The following is a 22,460-nucleotide window of genomic DNA, read 5'->3' on the forward strand; positions in this document are numbered from 1 at the left end:
AAGTCATATGCTAGTTATATGATTGGCATAATTTGTCCATATTGACTCATTGATGAAATGTTTTATGTTTTTGAATGAATTTTGATCTTAAACATAATTGTTCTCTTATCATACTGCATAGTTTGTATGCATTTTGAATGAGTGTTTTACACACCTGACACACCGGCTATGTAGACTCCTGTGTTATACAGGTGGCTAAAATGAAGTCTGTATGAATGTATGAATGATTAGGACATAAAGCCCTTACATCTGATGCAGTGAAGATTTGCAATAAGGTTGTACTGCAATTTATGGATGCACATAATGACCTCTGTCAGTTTGATTTCCTGTACTCCCATTTCAAGGGTGTTAGTGGTGCTCAGCAGCATTTATTTTTGCTCTGAACTGAATAAAATTCAACTATATATGAAGTTATTAAATATTCCTACACTTGTTCACTTTGTTTATCATGTGCCTGACAATTATGTTGTACTGAATAAAAAATTATAGAAATGCAACCTTCTTTACTGTTATACATTGACTAACAAATAAAAGTTAAGTAGTTAAATTTACCGAAGATGAAGACTTGACAGCATAAACTGTTAACAAAAATAGAAAATAGTGAGAAAATATATTAGCATGTAAACAGATTAGTGCAACAAGATTTACTAAGAATTAAATATGGATCAATAGTGGGCTAATTTGAGAAACGGTTGTTGATTTTTATTTTTTTTTTTAATGGCTGGGCATGTGATGAGATTGTGCAGTTGAATACTGTAAAAACTTATATTAACTGGATTATAAATAAATAAATTAGATGATATAATCCTGCTCAGCCCATAATATATGTAAAGTTATGCTGTTAAGTAAGAACAGCCAAAACGAATGCAGAAATTAGGGCATTTACAAATCGGGATTTTAGTATGAAATCACGATTGCAGCACAAAAGTATAAAGATACTCTCAGTGTGATTATTCATAAGTCAATGGTTTTTACCTCTGCAGCCATGAGGCTCATCACAGACCAAACCCAGACTTTCGGCTCCTCCCCTGCCGCCCCTCGACCTCCATTCTCCAAAAAAAAAAAAAAAAACTCCAGTGTTATCCTGAATTCATGGAGTAACTTCTGCTTCAATAAAAGTAAGTGTGTTGGTTGTAAGTGTTGAGGAGGACTCAGCCAGTCAGTGCTTGCTGTTTAATGTTATCCGGTTCTTACAAGAAAATGTAGCAGCACCTCCAGATGTCGATATCCTGCCTCATCCTCATGTTTTGGTTTTGTTGTTTGGACTGCTGGCTAACTTGCTAACTTTAGCTTAGCTGAAGTTATCTGGGAAACAGGCGACCCAACCATCGTGTTGAATTTGGGAAGTTTCTTGTTACAGAAGCTTCAGGGGAAAAAAGCCGACATGTGTGTTTTTCCCCTGTGGATAACGGAGCCTAACACATTTAACATTTAGTAGCTTTGTTGAACAGAGGTAACGGTGGCTAACTAACGTTGTCTTGCTAACATGGTCAGGATAAGTTCACCTAATAGTACCGTGAGTACGACAACATTAACAAATGTGGCTCAAGTTAACTAACTTTTGAAAAACAAGCATTTACCGTAAACTCACGGGATAAAAGTAACACGTAAGTTTGAAGAGTTTGTGTTTAGATTAAAGTTTGTTAGAGACCGTCCAGGTGTGTTGTCCTGCTTCACGGTGCAGACATTTACCATAAATGCATCTGCCTAACTCATCCTTGAAGTTGGATCTCATCCCTGAATCATTTTTATTGTGTGAATTAAAAGTTTATTATTTGAAATGAAGCGTTGTATCACTTTTTGTGAATGACAGATCTGTAAATAGTATCAAAATTACAAGACCATGGTTTATTTGTTACATCCAGTGCTGCAACCAACTACAGCTGCAAGGTCGATTAATCATTTGAAAGAAAATTAATTGGCAATTAATTGTATAAATGGATCGTTTGTCAGGTAACTAATGTCAAAACTTTTGATTATAGAATATGTTGGGATTTCGGGCTGTTGGACAAAACAAGACATTTAAGGATGTCAGCTTGTGCTCTAGGATGTTGTCAGGCTTTTTTCACTGCTTATGTGACGCTGACCAACATATTAATCATTTCATGGAGTAATTGATCAGCAGATTGATTGATAAGGAAAATAACTGTTTGTTGCAGGCCTACAAGTAATGATTATTTCCATTATCATTGCAGGGTGCAACGCTGGGATTACGTGGCAGCCATGGGTGGCTTAGCTCCCAAGCCACCCATGGAAGCAACAAAAGTCAAAGTTTCATGTGTTGTTTTGAGAGCTTATGTAATTATTCTTCGTGGCTTTGGTGCCAGATCAGCAATTCTCAGCAAAAAGTTGTTGGAGCTCACTTCTTGACAATGCATTCAGTCCAGCATCTCATCTCATTAACTCCCTCCTTTGGTGAATTTTTTTTTTTTTTTTTTTTTTTTTTCACACAATGACAAATGAATTAGGAAACAAATTAGTTGTGAAACTGAAAAAGGGCCTATGTATCTCACTAAGCAGTGAGATTCTAATTTTTCCTTGTAATATTCGGTATTAGAGACCATGGAATAAGCTTCTTCAGCTTTATACTTTTTCAGTATTTCAGCTACATTCATTGAGCACTTAACTCAGAACACCTGAACACCTCCTTATTCATGCAATTGCCCTATAAGCCAATCAGCTTTCCAATTTTTCCAGAATAGTAACTACATCACATTAGATATTCATGTCAACATATAAAGTAAACATTGTGTGATTGAGGTGGGGATTTGTGAGGATTTTATCCATACCAGTCGCTCCTTTGTTTCGTTTTTCTTTGTAGCTTAAATTGAAATGTCATAAAAGAAGGTCTCATGACAAAAAATGTCTGTCTGTACAAAACAGTGTGTGCTTTAAGCTGCTGGATTGGTTTGCATTATCGTACAATCACTCACATCCTCACTAGTGGCCTTATTACACCCTTTAGCCAGATGACATGAGATGTTTAAAAAACACTTTGGTGACAGATGATTTTTATCCCCTGTAGTGCTCCAATGATGATCAATACATAACAGGAGAACACAGAAGAGCTCCAACAGCGTAGCAGAGATGTCTCCCAAGGTGCCTGGTGGCCAAGGCAGAGGAGATTTTTCTGCGGTGCAAGTAGCTGTTCGAGTGCGCCCCCTGCTGCCTAAAGAGCTTCTACACTGCCATGAGAGCTGTATCACCGTGGACCCTGAACTGAGTCGAGTTACTCTGGGCCATGACAGACACTTCCTTTGTGACTTCCTGTTTGAGGAATCCTGCTGCCAGGAGGAGGTTTATTCTGTGTCTGTCCAGCCACTCATCGATGCCTTCTTCCAAGGTTTCAATGCTACAGTTTTTGCCTATGGTCAAACAGGCTCAGGCAAGACTTACACCATTGGAGAAGCTAATATTTGTAAGTTATTTGTTTCTTTTTTCTTGTCTGACATTGTCCACTTCAAAGTATTAGCAAAGCATTTGGTTCCAACAGCGTGTGCAGTTTTGCCTCATGCACACAGTATCAATAACTGCCAGGCTTCATACGGTTCAACAGCATTTTTGCATAGGACAAGACCAGAAAGAAATTACGCCTCAGTATGACATGTTAAACAATTGTGTTTTTAATTGTGTTTGTAGGTTCCTTTAGAGATGAGGAGCAGGGTATAATCCCCAGGGCTGTGGCAGATGTCTTCAAGCTGTTAGATGAAAATGATCTTACAGACTTCTCGGTCCGAGTCTCCTACCTGGAGGTCTACAAAGAGGAGTTCAAGGACTTACTGGAGGTGGAGACAGCCAGCAAAGACATCCACATCCGGGAGGATAAAGGCAACATTGGTATAAAATACCGATCTCTTCATTCTGCTGTTACATATATTATCTTCAAGCATATTTTTGCCGTTGTGATCTTAATACTGTGCCATTTACAAGTATTTTACTTACTTATAGTCAAACTAATAGTTTGTGTATAATTTTATTTACATTTTATATTTGTGTTTGTGCTTTCATAGTTTTGTGTGGCGTAAAAGAGTGTGAAGTGGAGGGTCTTGATGAGGTGTTGAGTTTACTAGAGTCAGGAAACACAGCCAGACACACTGGTGCAACCCAGATGAATCCAAACTCCAGCCGGTCACACACGATTTTCACCGTGTACATGGACCAGCGTCGAGGAATTTCACGCCTGTACGGGACTGCTGCAGGTTCTGGACCGCAAATGTTGTCTTCCAAGTTCCACTTTGTTGACCTGGCAGGGTCAGAGCGAATCCTAAGGACGGGGAACACTGGAGAGAGACTAAAGGAGAGCATCCAGATTAACAGTGGTCTCCTGGCCCTGGGAAATGTTATTGGGGCACTGGGGGACCCCAAGAGGAAAGGCTCTCACATACCATACAGAGATTCTAAAATCACAAGGTATTAGTTCACTGTAGCATAACATTCTAACAGAAATTGGTCTCAAATTTCAGTTTGGTTTAATTTATATAATCCTTGTTTCACCTAGGATCCTAAAAGACTCTTTGGGTGGAAATTCAAAAACACTGATGATTGCCTGCATCAGCCCATCTTCCTCAGACTTTGATGAGAGTCTGAATACACTAAACTATGCCACAAGGGCCAGAAACATTCAGAACCGGGCAACAGTCAACTGCAAGCGTGAGCCAGACCGCGTGGAAGGGCTGGAGCAACAAATCAAGGCCCTTCGCAGAGCCCTTGAAAACCGCCAGCGCTCAGAGACCCGCATCATTTCTCACGCTGATCCAAACAGGAGACCTCGACTGGGAGAGGGAGACATCAGCAGACTTCAAGTCCAAAGTGCCCACTACAGGACTTGCACGGACACTGCTTACAGGTTAAAGCACAATCCAGTTAAATTTGATCTCCTTAACTTAATCTGTGCAGCAGGGGTGCAATAGGCTGTTTAATCTGTCTTTAAATGTTTTCAATGAAAAGGATTGCATGTATTCCGGATATCCTAGTTCTTGCATGGTGCAAGCATAACCCAAAACCATGGAGTGGCACTTTAATTTATGAATCATTGATCATTTACAGAATTCACATTAAACACTTCCGTGATTATTATGGTAAAATACTGGCTGCGTTATTTTTGGACAGTACTGGAGTTGGCTGTGTTCCTTAGGCCAATGAGGTAGTAAGAGAGCGTCACTCCACCGTCTTCTCAGACGCAAGATGTGTTTTTGGCTTCATAGCTTTCATAGGTTTAAGAAGCATGCTGTTTAGTGTCTCTTCCTTTAATAGTTAAGTTACTGATATATCACAGGTTACTGCGGGAGTTGCAGAGTGAAGGGGCTCTGACTGCAGAACAGAGTCTGAGAGTGAAGGAGTGGCTGTGCTCGGTGGAGGAGGAACGGAGTGGACTGACCACTGCCTCGGGACCAGACAGCGGTATCGAGAACAGCTCCACTGAGGACAGTGTTGCGCTGAGGAGGGGAAGGCCTACTGTAAGGAACCAGGTATGTCTCTTTCACTCTCTCAAATAAATATTTACGAATGATTCCTGAAGTTATTTCTATAAGACCACTTTTACAAATTTAGGCTTGCAGTACTGATACATCTGTAAATGTGGTTTATTACCAGGATTCAGAGGCTTCAGAGGAGCGGTGGAGCCACGAGCACGAAACTGAGAAAGATGGAGAGAAGGAGGATAGTATTGTTCAGCTTCAAGCACAGATTCAGCGGTTGGAGAGAGAGAACACAGACTTTTTAGCAGCTCTGGAGGATGCTATGGAGCAATACAAGCAGCAGGTCAGATGAATTTTAATTCTAATATTGCTTTTCTGCCCTGCCATATTCATAATGAACTGTCACAGAGAAACTGAATTGGACCCACATAATAGCTTGTTTCTTTTGGACAAAATCCAAGTTAAATTAAAAAAAAGTTAATGGTTTATTGAAAATTTGAATTTTGCTGTGGTCAAAGAGTCAAGCGCTAAAAATAAGTAATTATATTTGGTCACAGCATGGCTGTACAGATGTTCACCCTGATGGAAAGCTGCCACAAGACTCAGTATTTTGTGCATTTTGGACAAACCTGCACTGTGTGTTTTGGTGTTCGATTATCTGATACTTATTTGATTGTTTTCCTTCTGTCTCAGAGTGATAAGTTGCAGGAGCAACAGGACCTGATAGCAGAGCTGCAGTGTCAGCTGTCTACTCAAGGGCTGATAGGCCTGGGCCTTAACTTGAGATCGAGGCCACACACTGCCCCTATGGGCTCCATGCAGCTCAGTCAAAATGGAGGTTCACACAGACAGGTAACGAACCAGCAGAGCTAGATTTTTAGCCTGTGTTTTTTTTTTTTGGAATTGAAAGTAAAACAGTGATTCAGATGTGTCCTTCTCTGACAGGGAATTGTACTTAAATCTGCACTTTGAAAGGTTCTCCAGTGATAAGAAATGGTGGTGCATTTTTGAGGTGGTGGTTCTTTTTACCATTCAGACACAAGACAATTCAAAGTGCCCTGTAAAGCACTTTGGGATGTGCTCATTGGGATGAGCATATATTAAAGTTGCAATGTACCAGAGTGCCATCACAGAAAGCCACATACTGAAGAACTACAAAAATACCCTTTAACGTTTATAAAAAAAGAGTAATTTAATTGGTCTTAATTTTACAGAATATGTTGTAGACTGCTTGTTTGTAGATCTGTGGATTTATGTGTGTGGTCACAGGTGAGTCCATTGGGCTACCTTGGTAATGGGCCTTCTGGTGATCAGGATGGTAACCTCTGTGAGGAGCAGGGGATGCTAGGAGGAGCAGAAATGCCACACACAGAAGAAGAGAGCAGTCATTCCAACCTCAGCCAGGAGAGACGCAAGTATGTTCTGCATTGTGCATGTTGTGTAGAAATCATAACTTGGAGCTGACACAATTTGAATTGAGCTTTAATAAAACAAATAATACAAACATTAAGGGACAGTATTAATGTCATTGCACCTATGGTGCTGTTATGTTTGAAGTGTAATGTCCATGATTCTGCTAGGCAGGTGAACCTGACCTGGACCAAAAGGGACATGCTGTCTGGAGGACTAGCAGCTGGTAGAGGGCCAGCACCTCAGCTGCCTGAGCCAGACCAACACATGTATTTAGCCAGAAAAGCATGTAAGTCTAGAGTTGTCAGATGCTCCTGAATTAATCTTTATTATATTCATGCTCAGTGTTTTAACCCCACTGTTAACATTTTTACTTACACATTCACAACATGTTTCTACAGCGACCAGTCTTTCAATTTACTGCCTCATTATACCACCCTACTGACCTGTTGTGTACTCTCAAATCACTGTGCAGCCCACTGCAGTTCTGGGGAGACATCTGTACGGGACAGTTTGAAAGGTTTCGAAGGTGTTTCAGAGCTGGGTCTACTTCAGGCACAGCAGAAGATCAGGGAGCTGTCTGTCACCATCCGCATGAAAGAAGAGCTCATCAAGGAGCTGGTCAAAACTGGTATCACTTACCATCACATTACCCTTCCTCAGCTGCACCTTTTCCAAATAGAGGTTCTCTTCTGTGTTTTTCTAATTTTGGGTTTGGGTTTGTTTTAGGTAAGGATGCTCAGGCCCTGAACAGGCAGTACAGTCATAAGATCACAGCTCTGGAGAGTGAAGCTGTGCAGGCTCGGCAGGAGCTGCAGGAGGCCCAACGACAGCTCCACGATCTAGAGAGACAAGAGAGAGAGATCAGCGCAACAGACAAGACCAGAGCACAGGAATGTCGCAGGAAGATAGCTGCAGCTCAGAGCAAAGTGCAGGTTTGACTGTCACATCCCTGTATCCATGCATAATAACACATAGGCAACTGATACCTATAAATGGAGTGATGTTGATTTGAAATGTGCAGCAGAAATACTATTTTAAACCCATGTTTTTTCTTGATGACTGCTCCCCTGATATATAAATGGCAACAGAACACTTCTACTAATATTCTAATATTCTTATACTTGAACATCTGAAAGGGGAAAATCTTTATGGTCGTGTTTTAGGTTCTAAGTCAGCGTCAGAGGGATACTGCTCGTCTAGCTAACCTGCCTGCGCAGAGTGAACGTCGCGTGTTAGAGCTGGAGCGCAGCGTCCAGTCCATGAGGCAGCAGCAGGAGCAGCTGCAGAGGCGGCTGCGTCAGGAAAGTCAGCAGAAACGACGTCTGGAAACCGAGATGCAACGAAGGACTCACAGAGTCAAGGTACCGCTTAGGAGACCACAGAGTGGGATCTGTATTTGTTTTAACTATTAAACAAACGTGGCTCAATTTCCCAAAAGTCTCATTTAAGAAATGTACATCAGTAATAAGTGACACACTTAATGCCACTGACACTGATGTAGTGATTTATTTGATGGGGAAATTTATTCGTGGTGACAGGACAGATGGTAATTTCATGTAGCTTCAACATAAATTTATAGCTGAGGTTTTCCACACCAGAGGTTTCTTCTTTTTTTTTTTTTTTTAGAACTAAGCTGGTTTCAGTTGATCACAAATTGTTTTCTCTTAAGAGTTGCTTGTAATTATTGAAAACATGTATGGGAATTATTTTAAGGAAAACATAACAATACATAAGTGCCGAAGGCATTTATTTACTTTTGATAGAAGTAGTTATCTTTCAAACTTGTCCTGTAATTTATCTTTTTCTTCTCCCCTACAGGAGCTCGAGATAAAGAATGAGCAGCAGCAGAAGATCCTGAGGATAAAGACAGAGGAGATCGCTGCCTTCCAGCGGCAGAGACGCAGTGGCAGTAACGGCTCTGTCATCTCTTTGGAAGAGCAGCAGGTGCAACAAATTATGTATTGATTGTTTATGAATATATTGTGCTTCAATGGGTCATTTTTAATTTAAAGATCTTTTGAGGTTGGCAAACGTGTGAGATTATGTGCTAGTTGTACCTATCACTGTACTTTGTTTTGCTGTTTCTGGCCATGTTATTCCATTTTATTGCACTGATTTGAGGAAATTGAAAACATTTTTTTGTGTAGTGTAATAACCAAATACTGTGTATAAGGAGAAAAAATGATGTGAGGGTAAATTGCACATGATCACGAAGTATTTTTGCTTAGAGCTGACACAAACATTTCTAAGCAGTTAAAACACAGTTTGAAGTAATATAATGCATGAAAATACATCAATGTCAGCCTAATATTGGACAACGTTATGAATTTTCCTGTTAATACTGTAGCACTCCATCATGACTGCTACAGGTTTTTTGTGTGTGTGTGTGTTTATTTTTTTTGTGTGTGCTTTACTGCCCATGAGCAGAAGATTGAAGAACAAAAACGCTGGCTGGATGAGGAAATGGAGCGGGTACTGGAACAGAGGAGAGGACTGGAAGATCTGGAAGGAGAGCTGACTAAACGAGAGGAAATCCTGGCAAAGAAAGAAGCCCTGCTGCAGGAACGCAGCGGACTGGAGACCAAGAGGCTCCGTTCCAGTCAGGTATTAACAAAGCACCATCACTCCAACACCTGAGGGAAAAGATGCTGCGACATGTCTCAGTTAAGAAGTTATATAAGATCACATACAGACACAAAATGTGTAGGAGAGGATTCTGCTGCAGTATTTCTTTGAAGCCCTCCATGTATTTTGTGATTGAATCATCTTGATATATATGGTATACTGGTTTTGTTCTTTAGAGGTGACACAAAAACACAAGTTGTAGAAGATGACAGGTGTATCATAAATAAAATGAGTTACTTTTGTTAAAAAAACAACAAAACTGAATTTAGCAGCTCAGGAAACAAGTACTAAAAGTTTGTATTCATCTTCCCTGCAGGCCCTGAGTAAGGACCTGGTGACACTTTCCGGGCGAATTGAGTCACTTGAGCGTGAGTTGAGTGAGAGGAACGGCCTCCTTCGCAGCAGTAGTGCTCAAGACTCCCAACAGATCCGCCAAGAGATCTCCAACCTGCGTCAAGAGAAAGATTCACTGCTTAAACAACGGGTTGAGCTGGACGATAAGCTGCGGCAGGGTAACCTGCTCTCACCTGAGGTCAGATATTACTCTGGGGTTCAAGCATCTTAATATGTGTTAATTGCTTGGAAAGAGAAAGATAAAATATACTTCAGATTAAGCAAGATATTCTTGTGCTGCAAACGCAATAGCAGGAATTCTGACAAGCAAGAACTTGGCAATGTGGCTCTAATTAGTCCTCACTGGAAACTATAATATTACCTGTCTGTGGCTGAATATCTGTGTTCAAATTGTCATTAAGCTCATTTGTTCCCTCTGATGTTACCAGGAGGAGCGAACCCTTTTCCAGTTGGACGAGGCGATAGAGGCGCTGGATGCAGCTATCGAGTACAAGAATGAGGCCATCACTCAAAGACAGAGACAGCTGAGGGCTTCTGCCAGTATGCTGTCTCAGTGGGAGATGAATCTTATGGCCAAACTCAGTTATCTGTCTGCCTCTGAGACCAGAGCACTGCTGTGCAAGTACTTTGACAAGGTATGTGCTTTCACCAACCTGAGATTCATCTGTTTTTACCGTGTTCTCACCGATTTCAGCATTCAAAAGTGCTGTTTGTGCTATACTACTTTAGTAGACAGTTTTACTCATTGGTTACTCTGCACCAAATGTCATTTAAACATTTATAGGATTAAACAAAATTCTTATTGGTCATATCAACACATGCTCACCCTTTCATAAGAAACCTGACCTGTATCTGACCTTACAAGGTGAGACTGTTTATGCCCAAACTCATCAGTATGTATGCCGTTAAGTGTTAATGTGGATGTTTTCTCTAGGTGGTGTCTCTGCGTGAGGAGGAGCGTAAGCTGCAGCTAGCCCTGGCCGAGCTGGAAATGCAGCTAGACGAGCAGCAGAGGCTGGTGCAGTGGCTGGAGAATGCCCTTGATCGCACACAACTCGACACAGATCGCCGGCTCACACAACAGCAGAAGGAACATGAGAGGAGCGTACAGCTCTTACTGCAGCAGTGTCGAGGTACATTTCACACATGGATCTTTTACAAAAATAATTACTTGCTAGCATATCATCTACATTTTTATATTTTTTTTATCATCCAATTATTTCCATAATCAGCCATTAGAATGATAAGTAGTAGTAGTAGCAGCGCTTTTTTCATTCAGCCATTTGTTTCTATCTTACTACCCCCACAGAGCAAATAGACGAGGGCTTGGTAGGAAGGATGCGACAATATGAGGGATGGATCCATAACCTCAGCAAGGAGCTTAACCACTACAAGGCAGCTAATGTGGATCTAAGCAACAAATTGAGGGAGTTCTGTGGTTCAGTCAGCCAGCCAAAGGAGCATCCTAAAGGTAAATTCATTCAAACATTTATTCATAATCGAAGTCAGTTGAGGTTGCCCACATTTACAACAATGTCGAGTGAGCAAACATTGTCAAAAATAATCACACTTAGAAAAAACAAAAGTAGACATAAGTACAAAAAAAAGAAATATATAGAGCAAAGTATTTACTTTGTCATATCAAATTTCAATGCAAATTTTAGTGCAAATAGCCTTCTGCATACCCTCAAGCAATCCAAGTGGCAGAGTTCTGTAAATATCAAATCAAATTATCTCTGCAAGTACTGTATCTCCTCTCTATTTTTGTGCTGCCCTGTCACTAGCTCAGTTATAGTCTGCTGTTAGAGAGTGGAAGAAGTTTTTTTATATGGCTCAATAACCACAGCACATCAGGCTTGCAGCTTGTCTTTAAAGGTTCTGTAAACGATCGTCACTGCCACTAGGTGTCACAATAGACCACCAGCATCTCAGACTAAATGCTTTGTCAGCCACACCACAGACCTCTGTTCAACCCCCCCTTTTAATCTGCTATCAGTATAAGTAATATAATAACATAATCTTCATAGTTCTTGAGAATTGGTGAAAATGTGCTGAACGTAGTTTTAGACTTTTGAGTTCCTCTGATTCTGATTAGCTCAGGAGATCTTGAGTCTGTGCCTACCTCTACTTTACTCTTCAAATTTTTTATTTACTTTGCCTTGAATGCTACACATCATTTATGCACGAGTACAGATATTCTGATTTATCCTGTTTCTATTGATATCCAGTAATCTCAGAGAAAGCTCTGAAAAGCAGCACTCAGGTCTGTTGGATAAACCTCACTGTTAAAGATAATTGTTGTCTTTCAGTCGTGGCATCTGATGGTAAACCAGCAGGTGCTGGTAGCATGGAGAAGCTGACTCGCTGCTTGGAGGACAGCCCAGGAGGCAGAGGTGTTGGGCTGCCTGACAAACCTCCCAGGTCTAGGGAGGAAATGCGTGAGCTGGTAAAGGCCCCACTCCCATCCACATGGAGACGCTCTTCTCTTCCTATAGAGGAGCCTGCAGTAATGGAGGAGCTGTGGCTTCGAGCAGCTGGGGACGTTCCTGTCAATCGTGTAGTTCAAAGCGGTATGGGGTCCTGGGCTGGGCAGACATCCCTGCCTGTGGTTAAATCTCGCCGAGAGTCACGTCGCCCCAGCCTCAACATTGGACCAATGACTTCAAACAATGCAATAATTGACGTACGGAAGAATCCTGTCTGAAAATCAGTGTATTGTTACATTAAGACCATTCATGTAGATTTTATTCTGTGGTTTCTGAAAGATTGTTGTTTTATTCATTTTTAGTTTTTATATTCCAATTTTTGTAATAAAAATGGACACCCACTGATTTTACACGAAGCACTTTGACTAAAGTAAAGTTTATGTTTCCATTTCATACAGTAACTTGTAGGTATATGGTCAACCATGAAAGTCAATAAGACAAGAATTATTTGCATCTTTACAATTTGAGGTTCTTGCTCTGTAATCAAGTATAAGTCTTCTGACCTTTACGATATTTTATATTAAATTCTTTTTGCCTTCCTCACTCGTCTGGCTTGTGTTTAAATTTCTTTTTCTTTCACACAAGACTGGGGAATGGGGAAAATTCTAGATAAATCCAATAATGCTCTAATGATAAAACCAAACATCAGTTCTTTGTTCTAGCTCCAAAAAACGCCTGATGGTGTTGGCAAGAGACAGTGGGTAGAGATGCTTGGAGGTTCAAATCATTCACAGAACAGATGATACAACTCATCTGAGGGGGAAGGACTGGTGTCATGACTCCTATGAAACAGAAGGAGGAGGGGGACAGAGTATCTTGGGAGAGTATCTTTTGTATCCTGAGCAGGATGCAAAGACAAAAAAGTTCTGACTGCTTCATGCTGTCTGGAAAAGAAAACCATTCAACTCAGAAAAGCTAAAGCTTTTTTTTGTTGTTGTTTTTTTTGATACTATACAGCAAATACTGTAGTTTTTATGCCTCTGCGCCACCAACAGCCAGAGCTGGATGCATATAGTTTTCAGTTCATCTGTCCATCCGTACATCTGTATGTCAATCAGCACCTTTCTTGTGGACACAATATCTCAGTCACGCATTGACTGAACTTCAACTTTGGCATTAATGTTCACTTGGACTCAAGGATGAACTTGTAAGGTTTTTGTGGTCATACCTCAAAGGTCAAGGCCACTGTGACCTCACAAAATGCCTTGGCCTTTTAAATGCAATATTTTGAGAACTGCTCAAAGGAATCCCTTCAAATTTGGCACAAATGTCCACTTGGACTCGAGGACGAACTGATGAGACTTTGGTGGTCAAAGGTCAAGGTCATTCTGACCTCACAAAACACTTTTTAGCCATTACTCAAGACTTCACACAGAAATTATGACAAAATGTCAAACAAATGGCTAATAGTAATATTTTTTGACTCTAGATAAACAGGGAAACTAGTCTTGCAGTCTTGAAGTCTTAATAGGAAGATTTCCGTACTGTGTGTAACTTGTTTCCTACCTGGCCAGGTGTGCAATCACACACATTTCTGGCAGAGGGCTACAATACATATGAATAACTGGCATCTATAATGTAATGTCAAATGTAGGTATGCACTAATGAAAGAGAGCACCATGTAAATGCAGGTAGGTTTTGCTGATATGTGATAGGAAATGTATGTAACATGTTTTCTAGGCCTTAAAGCTGTCCACACAAATAAGTCTAATTGTGTATTCCTGTCTGCGATAGTGCCTTTCTCTGTGCTACCACTTAGGGGCACCAAAGTAAGAACATTTCTAATTCTCTGCAGTGGTTTTAAAGGTCCCATATTTTACAGTTTTATCTTATTTGTTTTCTGAATGACACTCAGTGCTGAAATGAGCCAAACAGACGGTCAAGTTCTTGACTAAAACTACAATGCTCTGGCTGGCTTTGGTGTGGCTCTACACTCTGGAGCCTTGGGCCTGGTTCCGGTGCAAACCCCTGAATCCTCTGGCGCATCGTGGTGACCGTCAACAGTGTTGCAGAATCCAAGTCCAATGCAGGAGTGATGGAGCCCACTGCCCCTGCCTCCAGCTCACTCTCCTCGCTGAGGAGAGTGAGCCCTCCGGGCAGACCAATACTGTACCAGTGTACATTGAGGCCAACCCAGGGGAGCATGCATGGCAGCAAAATTCAAGACCATCAGGGACATTAGGGAGGTGGGTGGTTGGGCAGCTAGGGCAGCAAAAGTGGAATATGGCAATTGGATTATCAGGAGAAGGACAGGGAGCAGGCTGCTGTTCTGCTGCCGCTAGACCATGTGGAGTTTTGATTGATTGAGACTGCAGACACAGATGTTAAGGTGAGTGCATGGAAGGAATGCCTACTGGCGATGGCATGACAATATGGGGGAAATTATGGCAGGAATATGCTTTGCCTGGACAGCAACTACAGAGACAAAGTCATGAAGCGGCTCATCCTTTTTTCAAAGCTCCGACACCAGGCAGTGGATATCATCCCTTCACTGAGTAAGCAAATTTGCAGTCCAACGATTAGATAGTTGAAACTATCACTAGCTACCTCCATGGGACTGTGGACAACATCCAGACTACAACGGAGAGATGAAGGAGGGCCCAGATGTGACCTGATGTGCCTTGACCTTAGTTTATGGTACAGTTTTCTTCTACTGAGCAACTATGAAATTAAGAAAGTAACTGTGTAAAATAAAGGCCAAATATATATGCCAGACCTAATATGGCATTACATTCCTCTAGCATGTGTTGTCTAATGAAGCTATCATAACTCAGAAAAAGAGCAAAATTCCTACACTGAGGTTACAAGTAGAATTTTTACCCCATTTTTAAACTGGAATCTGATTGGACAGAGACAGTCCAAAGTAGTACATATAATCTCTTTGGTTTGTTCTCAGATTATTATATATTCTACTTAAAATTTTAAAAGAAAATGCAGATATCACTTTTTTTTTTCTATGACCGTATTAAAATGAAAATTGAAAAGCTGTTTGACATTTCATCCTCAAAAATGTTTAAATGTTGTTTATTTTCTTTTACCAAACTTCACTTGATTTGTTGCACGAAAGATCAAATTTATATTCTGTCCATTGATCTTAAGATTATATGCCATTTTAATATTGGATATTTAAGTTGCATTGTACCACAAAGTTAGGTTTCAAGAGAAGTGAAGACAAGATGACCTTACTACTACTATACTATTTAATTTGTATTGTTACAGCTGCAGAAGGATATAGATGAGGGCAGGTATCAAGCACTCACAGCCAGTTGCACGTACAGACCAATCTTATTTCTGCTTTATGAATGGCCTGAATTATGCAACATGAACTGGGAATAAAGAAAACGTAGGTGTGAGTGTGTGTCTCTGTGCACCTTTGTGCATGTATCTTTTTATCTGTGTATCTGAGTGCTTATGTGCGCGTGCAAGTCTAATCTGCTGATCTGAATCAGTTGTGTGTGCTCAGCTGCAGTTAATGGTTTCTATAGTGATAGTAACTGCTTAGTCACACCTGGTTAAAGTAAGTTTCTGAGAGAGGAGATTCTGCTGAACACAATGATATAAAATGTCTGCGGTGTCAGAATCTTCCTGTTTTCCTCCTGATTGTCTGGTGTTATTAACATTGGCCTGAATGTGGCAGATGGAAGGTACTCCCTCCACTTTGAAGCTCATAGTTAAGAATCTGTGAGTCACTGTGCTTCGGTAGTCACATTGTGTGAAAGATGACACATTTGCCCACAATCTGGGGTAATTTGATGTGTGTAGAGTGAAATTTGTGGCCATGAGGACGAGTTAAACAGAAATTTTTCAGACCCATTGAACAGCTTCTCCCCACTCTGTGGGATGTCATTCACTCTAGCTGTGAAAATTCCACCACATACACATTAAAAGCCTGAAAAGGCCCAGAAACATTCATGAAACTTGAACTGACACTGTGTAAATACTATGAATTGGATTTAAAAGCTGAATACAACCACAAATTAACGAAAGTTTCTGAACATGATGACTTTGGAATGGAGTTTCTAGCTGAAAATGTAAATGAGTTGAAGGGGTCGAAAAATGCATGAAAGGTTGTGGATTTTGAACATTCTGTCCATTCATCTTAATGGGAAAAAATGTCAGGAAAATGTTTTATGTTATGACTTATATCAAAAAGCTGAATATATCCAATAATGTCCTAACTGAGCTGAACATTTTAAAGTTTGAATAGCGAATGGAGTCGCTATGTTGAAGCATATAGAAGGAGACACGAATTAAAACAAACTGTGGAATAATTAAGACTTTTTGAACCTTAAAAGAACAAATAGTAAACCCAATAACTTTCTGATTTCCTTCCTAGCAATGCCATACCACAACCCCAACCATTTAATGATAGGAGCCGCACACACACACACACACACACACGGGGAGGCCATATGCGATTGGTTACGAGCAACTTGCCGTCGGTGTGACGTCATCACAGCCGGGAGGAGGAAGCATTTAGAAAAAAAAAAGGCAGAGAGGAGGTGAGAGGAGATCACCGGAGGCTCTGTGAGGGAGCACAGCGCAGCTTCGGGACCACGGACTGAAGGAAAACACACATTTACACCCAGCGGATAAAGGGCACGTCTGTGCGGCGGGGCACCCCCCCCCCCCTCACGGGAGAGGAAAGCGCGGACCTCCCGGGAACCTCCTGCCCACGGACACAAACAGACGCACAATCCAACGAGGATCGCTCCTTCACAGCCCGCCGTGCGAACACGCAAGCCTCGGCGGATGGTGTGGTGGATTTATCGATCTGAATCCACGCTCTCACCTGTTAGTCAGACCACGGGCTGCAGAGAAAACTCGCGTCCTGCACATCTGGAGCCCGAGAGACACTCGCGCCCTGCACATCTGGAGCCTGAATAATGCTACGCCGACCGTCCCCGTCGGCACGTGTGGATGTTTTCTCTCGGTCTCCACGGATGCGGGATTCATCTTGCGTGATGGAAAGTGAGTCTTTCGGATTCGTGAGTTTCCACAAATGAGACCCGCTTATATCGTCCTCAGACATGTTTCAGTGAACGCATCTCATTCTCCGCCGCAGATGCACTCGCCCGATATTAGACATGTTTTAGGGAACAGGACGCATCCATGTTATCCTGTTATATTCAATCCCAATGTTTCAAATGGGTTTCGTCGTAAAAGCCACAGCTAACAGATAAAGTCCCATTGGAACAACCAAATTCACATTTCAAGCTGAGGTTGAACCTATTTGACAAAGACAACGTTGGACTATTCTTTGTAGCAATTAAGATAAAGTGACAGGCCCGTTCTGTTTCACCAAGAGCCCCTCACAAACCCTCCAATGTACTGAATCAGTAAAGGCATCTTCACACCTATAGTATGAGGTTTATTAATGAGTCCCGCTTGGATAAAATAGAACCAGTGTAGACACAGTCTGAAGCCTGTTGTCTTTTGAATATGTTCATTTATTTAAGAAAAAAGGGCCATGATGATTGTATTAATATTTGTCAGAGTTTTCTCCCAGATATACAAAGAAAGTGACGCATCTATGCCAACGTATCTATTTCCCAATTAAAACGACTGACGTCAGACGTACTGAGAAAGAGAAGCGTGAGTTCATCATGAGGTGATTTTGAGTTAACATATAGACTATGAGACACACGGAAAAGGCCGGATTATGTGACATTATTGGCTTTTCAAGTGTAACAACATATATTTGGAGGGGAAATTATACATAGGGTTTAGGATTGACCAAACCAACGATATCAATCATAATAAATGAATAGTAATCATAGCAATACAGCAGTGTATAGTTGTAAAATTAAACAGAAGACACTGGTGAAAAATTTCATCTTCAGTAAATTGCAAACAAGGCAAAAGCACTTAGGCACACACGCACCCTGACCGTGTCCACACACACCAAAGACTGTTTTATACATTTGGTCATTTTTAATTTGTGATTCATATAGGAAGAAAATACAGGTTGGACTGAAAAATATCACATGGAGCTGATTTAAGTCTTAAAACCGGGGTGTGTTCAAATGGGTAACATTTGAAGGTGTATTTGAAAAACATGGGAGGCAACTGAAAACAGGCTTGACTGCATGTTATATGTGATAATAGGTTGCATTGGCAGAGTAAAGGGCAATAAGGGCTCTCACATACTGCACAGTCTGTCACCCCGCCTCACAGATAGCTCACTGTATTTGCCTAGAATTTGAATTAATTACAAGTTGTCAACATAAACTTGAAGTGTTTCTGTGAGTGCCAGAGAAGTTTCTAAAAAAAAAAAAAAAAAAAAAAAAAAAAAACCCCAAAAATGTTTTAATAATGTATTAACCACCTTCTATTTGATTGAAAAGCTAAAAAGGCTTTTTTGATAAGTTATGGGAGACATGTTAAGGTGGACGTATTACCATTTTAAATCAGAGTTACCAGTTGTTAAATTAAGCCTGTCATTAGGCCTGCATTAATGCCATAATCATTTTCTTTGTTCCCAGGAAGCTTCACACTTACCTTTTGCTGTTTGAGCAAACAACGGAGCCTGTTCCTGTCTTTGGTTATCTAGCTGTATGAGTGTTAATCATCCATCATAAAGCTAGATAACCGAAAGTAGGAATGACCTCCAAACCTTCAACTTCCTGCATCAGTGAGATGAAGCAAAAAGAAAAAACAGATTCTACTACACGAGGATGAGAAGTCTTTTCAGGTGGGTAATGACACACTAAACTGTTTTATTAATATATTCGTGCAAGTTAATTTAACCTTTTGTCAAAGACATTTGGGGTTTTATCATCGCAATTAGATGCAACAATTAATTAATTAATTGATGAGTTGGTTGACAGAAAAACAGTGACTATTTTGATAATCGATCAGTTGTTGAAGTTATTTTTCAGTCAAAACTGTCAGACCTTTCCCAGTTCAAATGTCTCATTTATAAGGATTTGCTGCTTTTCATAACCTTATGTGGGAGTAAATTGACTATCTTTGACTTTTGGAGGGTGGGTGCAACAAAATAAGATTTTTGAAGACATCATATCAGGCTTTCTGAAATTGTGCTGGACATTTGTCACTGTTTTCACTGTTTCACATTTTATAAACCAATTATTCAATAGAGAAAATAATCATTAGTTGCAGCCCTAGTCACAACGATACAGTCTAACATAAATCTTTTTTTTTTTTTTTGTTTCTGAGATGTCCCTTATTATTATTTGAACTGTTTAGAAAATCCATCAATCGTCTCAGTTATTTTTCAGTTCAAAAATGTTAAACTTTTCAACCGTCTCATTTGTGAAAATTTGTTCTTAATCTCCCTCTTTCTTTGAGAAAATTCCTTTTGATATCTACCTGAGACAAATTTCTCTGCATAGCAGTGGCACTTACTGTCACGTTGCCCCTTCACATCTCTGTTGAACAAACTTAAAACTATTAAATAGCTTCACATGTGTTCAGTGTCCCTATTGCTTTGATGAAACTCAAAAGCCTCAGGCAGTATAAGTTGAATGTGCTTATCACCATTATAAATTCAAAGATAACAATGTATTTTAATCTTCCATTTATTTTAATTATTGTATCAAAACAGGTGTTACTATTCTTTTGCTACTGTAACAATGGGACTGAAAATTAGGCAAAGAGAGTGGAGGACACATCAAGTGGCTCCATGCTGTAAAATGAGCAAAGCTTTGTAAGGCTAGTGTCTGCTATGCTGCAGATTTTAAACTGCAAAGCACAGAATTATTTCTGCTGTTAGAGAAATAACACAGACGTCTCATAATGTTTCCCCTAATCCTGCATATTACCAATAAGGTAGAGATTTCTGACCAAATAAAGGTTACAAGAAACTCTTTTGCTGGTTGGAAATTCTAGTTAAAACTGTCACAGCTTTTGTCTCAGATACTTTTGTCTTTACTTTTGCATTTACACAAAATACACAATTTTATTTTTAATTGGGATAGATTTTTTTTTTTTAATTTAATGTCAGGCATTATTCGGTGTACATGCAGATGCAGATTGTTCAACAGTTATGTATTTACAATAATTTTACAAATGCAAAGAAAAAATAAATGATTGTCCTAGAGCTAATCAAACGACTGTGTAGAGGCCTCCTCCCATGATTAAAGCATATGCAGGAGTGTGCAGGTTAGAGCTCACCCTCCCTCACTGCCAGAACATCATGTTGTCTATATGGAAGCCATCTTGACGGAGCCACCCTGCTGCCTCTAAAATGGTTGTGTTGGCACATAGCTGGGCCGCATTAATTGGTCCATCGTTAGCTGTCTATCAGACTCTAATCAGCACTGTCTTTAAGACTTCCCGTCTTACGTCTAATTACTCATCTCCTCTCTGGTGTGATCTCACTATCTAGACCTGTAGCTAATTAGTGAGGTCACATTACTAAGGCTTTTAAAGGTTGATCAGTGAGTCAGAGTTCATGTAACTGCTACTGTAAACTGTAACGGCAAATGATTAAATGAGTGCTGGACAATCTCGGGACATTTGATTATATTAAAGCTGCAGGTAAATCCCTGTATACGTGACATCTCTGGGATCACACTAATGTCATGAGTGGCGAAATAAAAGTCCTGCAAATCTTATTAATGAAGTCAAGTTTACAGAATCAACACATTGTGGTTGAAATTACTGTTGATAAGCAAACATAGCTGTGATAACTGATATCTAGACAAATACATTTTAAAACTGAGTCAGTTTCTACAAGTTAAAGTAATTGTAGCCTGCCGGTTTTATTATAAGCATGACAGATAAAAAATGAATAAACAAACAAAATAACAATAACAAATTAATACATTCACACATCTCATTAGGCATATGACATTTTTCAAACTCTAGACATACTGTTGAGAATTATCTGACAGAGCCACCCCCACATTAAAAGAGCAAACAAAAAGGAATCAATCATTTTAATGGAAAATATATGCAGCTAAAAAACATTTGTTTTTGTATTTATTTGTTCCTCTCAAAACATACACCATCTCCAAAAACTTTGTGAAAAATATTGTTACATTCACAGAAGTGTTTGTGTGTGTGTGTGTGTGTGTTTAGACTAAAGCAACAGACCTTTAGTCTGTTTTTAACTCTATCATTTTAAATGTAATGGGTAGAGATACATAAGACGGAAATCGGATTTTTTTTTCTATTTTGTAACAAAAATCTGTAAAAGTTACATGATGAGAAACAGAGTGGTGAACACTGTGAAGCACGTTTTCGTTACATGAATTATAGTGAAGAAGTCAGGGGCAGACAGGACTGGGGAAGCAGCCTGGGCCTTGTGTTTTTCCCCCCGAAAAGGCCAGATCTCAATAGCTAATTAATTCTGATTTAAAGCAGAAAAAATACAAACTTAACCTTCCTGCATTACAAATATCTGCCAATTTGTCTGTTTTTTTTTTCTTTACCGGTTTCTCTTCACAAATTTACGAACGGTGCAAAATCTGCTGTGTACATTAAAGACAACTTCCTCCCTCTTGCTCTCAGACTCCAGATATTTGAAGTGCTTCCTCTGGCGATGACCTTCTAGTTCCCATCGTGATGTTGTTGAACAGAAACACATTAATGTACACACACACACACACACACACACACACACACACACAAAGGTTGAAAATGAGCTACATTAGGATGAGCCACATGAGGAGATTGATTATTTCAAGTGGACTTACAGTTCAATGCAATTAAATCTATATCAGCAAAATAGGCCCAGGGTTGTTTCACATTTTGCGTGGGTTCTTTTATAAATATAGCCTAGAGCTGAGCGGCTACTTACTAATAGGCGGCTCTGTTTTATCCGCAGTGTTGAAACTGAGAGAAAGATCCTCATACAGGAAAAAATGTGTTGCAAACATAAACGCAAAAAGTCCTTATCCGACGTTAGAGCGCTGTGTTGGTCTCGCCGCCAGGCCATCGCTGTGGCTCAAAGCAGGCCTGCCTAAAAACAAAGGCTGGAAAAGATGGGAAATAAAGGAAACAATCGCGCAACTCCAGCCGATAATGAATAGGACACAGACAAGCTCTGCATATTAACATAATTGCATAGAAACGAGGGCAGAGAGTATTTAAAGGCGCAGCAGCACCCAGCATGCGCCTCCATCCGCTGTTAACCAGACCAAAGTCTGGATGAAGATATGAAATAGGGATGGAGAAAACGGACAGTTTGATACTTTCA

At 40.2% G+C, this 22,460-nt stretch overlaps 1 protein-coding gene across 3 annotated transcripts; it reads left to right on the plus strand.

Annotated features, from left to right (window-relative positions):
- The first annotated feature begins 971 nt into the window (after positions 1-971).
- Positions 972-12,834, plus strand: kif7 (kinesin family member 7). Of its 3 annotated transcripts, none has more exons than XM_071489422.1 (20): positions 972-1,118; positions 3,026-3,418; positions 3,640-3,837; positions 4,011-4,410; positions 4,499-4,846; positions 5,276-5,468; positions 5,593-5,760; positions 6,111-6,269; positions 6,687-6,832; positions 6,998-7,116; positions 7,303-7,458; positions 7,557-7,762; positions 7,994-8,191; positions 8,649-8,774; positions 9,258-9,434; positions 9,772-9,987; positions 10,238-10,444; positions 10,744-10,942; positions 11,119-11,280; positions 12,119-12,834. In XM_071489422.1, exons 2-20 carry the CDS (start codon positions 3,088-3,090, stop codon positions 12,511-12,513), a joined length of 4,104 nt encoding a protein of 1,367 aa, XP_071345523.1. In that variant the 5' UTR covers positions 972-1,118; positions 3,026-3,087; the 3' UTR covers positions 12,514-12,834. The 3 variants fall into 3 exon arrangements, with proteins under 3 accessions (XP_071345523.1, XP_071345526.1, XP_071345524.1); XM_071489423.1 differs by lacking the exon at positions 972-1,118 and adding an exon at positions 1,143-2,415; XM_071489425.1 differs by lacking the exon at positions 11,119-11,280.
- Positions 12,835-22,460: the final 9,626 nt, after the last annotated feature.

This window comes from Trachinotus anak, unplaced genomic scaffold, assembly GCF_046630095.1.
Source record: "Trachinotus anak isolate AG129_WGS33_773 ecotype Australia unplaced genomic scaffold, CSIRO_AGI_Tana_v1 ptg000011l, whole genome shotgun sequence".
NCBI lineage: Eukaryota > Metazoa > Chordata > Actinopteri > Carangiformes > Carangidae > Trachinotus > Trachinotus anak.